Below are 5,346 nucleotides of genomic sequence, written 5' to 3'. Positions count from 1 at the left end.
AATTACCTATGTTCACTCTGCTAAATCCACACCAGCCATTTTTAGAGCATGTGCTATCTGCACTGAGTATTCTTGAGACTCCCTTATATTTTAGACTTCAGGTTTGGTTTTAGTCATCTGTATCAACTTCACTGGTTGAGAATTCCTAATCCAAAAACTCTCAATCCAAAATCTGAAAGGTTTCAAATAGAATAAATATCAGATTTTGGATTTTTGAATGAATGAACTGTAGGCTATCCATATTTTCTGAAAACCACAGTAGGCAGGAAGAGGTGTATTCTTTAATTTTATATTCAACCCAGAAAACAAGAGAAAGAAACACTTCTTCATGGCCAAGATGATTTATTGTGCGTTATGGGAGAAGGATTAAGAGTGACACTGCTCCACAGCAAAACTGCTAACAGAGAACATGAAAGAGCCATACACTGTCAATCAAGCAGTCTGTGGCCAACCACAACAGATGCCAAACGAGTTCGCAAATTAAGATTTTTTTTCTAAAACATCTAACACTTCCAATTAAATGTCAGCCAAAATAAAATCACAGATGTACAAAATGTGTGATTTGTGCTTAAAAAAATAACTAGATGTCAGCTCACCATCATTTTGAAAGTAATATCAACAGTCAAAAAAGTGCTTTACAAACACTTTGGACTATATCTAAAGGGATTATCTCTGCTCACATGATATGTATCTTTTTCAAATAAAAAACTAAAAACTAAAGTGGTAGGTCGTTACAAATGAGATACAAATATGTTTTCATTAATAAATACTAAAATGAAAAAATTATGCTTTTCACAGAATTGTAAAGAATGTTCATTAAGAAAAGTTACTTTAAAAAGAAAAATTATTAATTAACAGTTCTGAGAAAACAGTCCTGAAACAATACAGAAGGAAACCATAGATGTGCTTAAAGAACAGATCAGCTCTGTCCTCCAGTGTACAGAGTGTTGAAGAACAATGAACAGACTCTCCTCTGTACAAACATCTCCAGCCGCCTGTCACTGCCGCCATTATGTATCACTAGGAAAACAGTTCACAAGTCAGCATTCATTTAGATAGAAGACAATCTTAAATCTTTAATTCTGGCGTGATAAAAATGTATTGGGCCAGTCCTGGTGACAGAAGCCTTTAATCTCCAGCCATTGGAGGATGAAGCAGGGTGGCATTTCTAAGTCGGAGGCCACCCTGGTCCCAGGCCAGCCAGGTCTACAAAGAGAGGCCTTGTATTAAAAAAGAAAGAAAGAAAGAAAGAACTAAAGAAAGATCTTTCTAACTACAAAGGCCAACCTGGGCCCTGATCTTCATTTCATTATATTTACTGAATTAATATTTAAATTCTACAATCATCCCTTAAGTTACTTTCATTTAGTTTATTAGAAAAATTTTGCTTTCATAACTGAATTATCCATTTGGGACCTTCAGAATAATGAAACAAAAACCTGAAACTAGTTGGATTACACTTGTTTCCCACATTATGAAAATATTTAAGTAAAACATATTTTGGCTTTGTTTCCCCTAAAACTGCCAAGGGTTGCAAGCTGTCACAACAAGGATGTGCGGACTTAGGCTGAGCGCAGCTTACACACCACTCTGCTAACACCTTCGTATGTAAACATGCTATTTTCTTTGTGCAAAGTCTTAAATTCAAACTATAAGTACTTAGGGCAAAAAAAAAAAAACTTTCTAAACCATCTCATCATTGAGGGACAGGTAAGACATTTTTCAATATTTAACTCATTTTTATACCAGGGGACAGTTTGTTTTATCAATTTTTATACCAAGGCCATAAAATTCACACATTTAAAAAACTCATCCAACAACATTATTACAGGAATCCATGTAGAGCCCCAGCCAAATGGGTGCTGACTGAAAGCAGCTCCGAGTCACCAACTGACCGGGAACAGAGGACTGGGCACCAGAAACCAGCTTTTAGATACCTGATATTTTTGATTAAATGTCATGACTAAAGTAACTCCTGTTACAACTGCTTGCTTTCGTCTGACTAGTTTTTAGTGCTTAAAGATACAGAGTAAATACAGCACCCTATTAGCTTGCAGCTTGCTCCAGCTCTGCTCTGCATGTGTGCATCACCCAGCATGGCGCCTGCTGCTGCAGGGATACAGAGGAACACCACCAACCCTTTAAGTTCCATCACGTTCACTTGAAGCTGCTGCATCTGGCTGGAACTGGAAAGATGGCCCCAGTTGTCTCATTTTTGCTTCATTTTCAATCCCCTCTGTAAAGTGGTCTTTTCCATGTGCTGTCTCAGTGACAAACTTGATAAAGAGGATGCAAAGTACAAAAGGCATTGTAACAATGATAACAGAAGGATGATCCATTACATTTAAGATTTACTCTTAGGAATTTAATCACTGTCACACGTCACAAGCTTCTCTTCAGGTAAGCCAGACCCATAATGGCCGCACCTATGACTTAGCACCAGCAGGTCACTGCAGGTTTTGTTTCTGGTTTCAGGCTAATTCTGTTATCAGGCAGCTGGCTAAGCATCAACGGTTTGTGGCTCTTTAGCTTATGAGCCAACGTCATAAATATAGCTTCTACGTGGTCGTTATCATTGGGGTTTTTAGCAGAGGTCTCAAACAAAGGCATACTGTGTGTGTCTGCAAACTTTTGTGCCAAGTCTGTGGGCACCTGAATGGCGCTTCTCAAGTCACATTTATTTCCCACCAGGATGCGAGGTATGTCATTTGCCAGCAAATGCTGTTTGCATTCCTCTATCCAAGATGGCAGGCTGTGGAAGCTAGCCATGTTGGTCATGTCATACACAAAGACGACAGCATGCACGTTCCTGTAGTAGTGCTGCACCATGCTCTTCCTGAACCGCTCCTGCCCTGCAGTGTCCCACAGCTGGATCTAGAGGGAAAACAGAAAGCAGAGTTGATGAGCTCAGTCCTACGAACGGCACACAGAGCAGCTTAGCCACTGCTCCTGCTCCCTAATGCCCCTCTGCTCCCCAGCTTGTCTTTTCTGTGTTACCTGTGGGGTCTAGGCTTCATAATTCTAGACAATGTGACTACTAAATACAGATTATAAATCTGAACAGTTATGGGCTTTCAAAATGTTTTTTAAAGATTACTTCAGGAAAAGGATACAACACAAAAAACATTTAGAATACCCATAGCCTAGCGCTACGAAAGGCCTATGCTGAATGAAATGTATTCAGTGGTTTTTAATTTTTTTATCCTGTGTGCAGGCACATGCATGTATACAGGTGCACACACGCCATGATGAATACATGCAGGTCAGAGATCAGTGCAGAAGTGGGTTCTCCACTAACCTTTGTACCTCTGACCTCTGGGCCTTCCATGGAGCTCTCAGTTTTGACTTTTAAATCTGTCAGTTCTTTAAATCCAAATTTCTTCATGCTATCTTTTTTTTTTTTTTTAGGTACGGTCTTCTTGTATAGTCCACAGTGGCCTGGAATGCTCTATGTAGACCAGGCTAGCCTCAGACTCACAGAGATTCACCTGCCTCTGATTACTGAGTTCTAAGATTAGAAGCATACACCACCATGCCCAGCATCTTCATAGCAGTCTTCCTTTTTCCTAATATGACCTAATTTTATTGAAGGTAGAAATGTAAGGTATTTATAAATCTTCATTGCTCATATTTTCTTGGTCCTTTGGGAGAGCCAGCAGCAGAATTGGAATCAATTACATGCAACCAGTTTTTCCAGGAAGTGGGCATCCCAGGAAACCTACTGTCTTTCAGGCCTGGGGAGAAGGGACTGTGTTTGCTGGGCAGATCTGAGGACTGAGTTCTGTAGCCAGCACTCACTCACAGCAGGTGGTATGCCTATATGCCCAGCAGGGGGGTGTGAGGACAGGAGGGTCTCTGGGGTGTGTAGGCCAGCCAGACTAACTGAACTGTTTAGTTTCCAGTGAGAAACCCTGTCCCCAAAACCAAGGTAGAGAGTGACTGAGGAAGAACTGTGGTCTCCATTGCACACCTGCACACACAATCACAAACATACACAAGTACAGCAGTTAAAACGTCACATGACCGGGCAGTGGTGGTGCACGCCTTTAATCCCAGCACTTGGGAGGCAGAAGCAGGTGGATTTCTGAGTTCGAGTCCAGCCTGGTCTATAGAGTGAGTTCCAGGACAGCCAGGGCTACACAGAGAAACCCTCTCTCGAAAAACAAACAAAACAAAACAAAACAAAACAAAACAAAAAAACAGAAACAAAAACAAAACAAAAACAAAAAAACCCATGTCACATGTCACAGCCCATCCTGCCCCTTGCTGCCCAAAAACAGGCATTTATAAGAGTTAAAAACAGCCTCACAAGGAGAGCAGAGAGCAAGCTAAGCATAAGCTTGGCATCCTACCAGCAGGACCCAGCACCGAACTGCAACCTCTGGACTCACTTTTTTTTTAATGTTTTTTAAATTTAGAGAGGATATCTTTTGAACCATAGGTGGGTCCTAGGAACTGATTCTGAATTTGTCAGATAAGATCCTAATGAATCCTCCAAAGGTGTCTAAATTCTATCCTGGCGTATCCTGGTGTGTGTGTCGGCACACACTTTTCATCGAAGCAGAGCCAGATGGATTTTTGTGAGCTCCAGGATAGCCAGAGCTACATAATGAGGACCTGTCTCAACAAAGGTATCTGAATCCTGTATTCAGGGCTGGCAAGGTGGCTCAGGCATGGAAAGGTGCTTGCTACCTGACAACCTTAGTTCAATCCCAGGACCCATACTGTCTGTGAAAGGAGAAAACCACCTCCCGAAAGCTGTCCTTTGACTTCCACAGGCATGTGTGCATCCATGCACGCATGCACATGTACGCACGTGTGCGCACACATACTAAATACATGAAATTTAAATTAAAGCATCTCAAGATAAATACAATTCGATGTTCTGCCAAGCATACTGCAGTCTGTGGCAGTGTTACTCCAGAGATGGGGGCAGGAGTATCCGGAGTATCTAGAGCTTGAGACAAGTCTGTGCAACTGAGCAATACTCTGTTCTAATCTGTAAAGATTCAGAGGCTGGAGAGACAGCTCACCAGATAAGAGCATTTGCTGAGCTTGGAGAGGACTAGGATTTGGTTCACAACAGTCAGGAACTCTAGTTCAGGGAACCCAGCATCCTCTTCTGGGCACCAGGCACACACGTGGCACATAAAATGAAGTAAATGAAAACTTGCTTTAAAAGTGGACGATTCATCTCATTCTCATGACCTCTGCTCCTGAGTTATCACCTCTGGTCACTGTAATTTGCCCCTGTGGCCTCTTCTTCATCAACAAAAGCCAGTGAATGAAGCTTTGGCTTTAGCTTCAATATTCACCTAGGATTTTGTCCTTTGTCACCTTTCTTTT

General features: G+C 41.4%; 1 protein-coding gene across 2 annotated transcripts in view; it reads right to left on the bottom strand.

Moving 5' to 3' along the window:
• Nucleotides 1-325: 325 nt before the first annotated feature.
• Nucleotides 326-5,346, bottom strand: part of Rab33b (RAB33B, member RAS oncogene family) — a 12,453-nt gene continuing 7,432 nt past the window's right edge. For both annotated transcript variants that reach the window (XM_031376212.1, XM_031376213.1), the window contains exon 3: nt 326-2,874. In XM_031376212.1, coding sequence (XP_031232072.1) covers nt 2,434-2,874 — 441 coding nt within the window. In that variant the 3' untranslated portion in view covers nt 326-2,433. The remainder of the gene's footprint in view (nt 2,875-5,346) is intronic.

The sequence above is a fragment of the Mastomys coucha genome, unplaced genomic scaffold (assembly GCF_008632895.1).
Source record: "Mastomys coucha isolate ucsf_1 unplaced genomic scaffold, UCSF_Mcou_1 pScaffold16, whole genome shotgun sequence".
NCBI lineage: Eukaryota > Metazoa > Chordata > Mammalia > Rodentia > Muridae > Mastomys > Mastomys coucha.
This window is presented reverse-complemented; position numbering and strand designations above follow the sequence as displayed.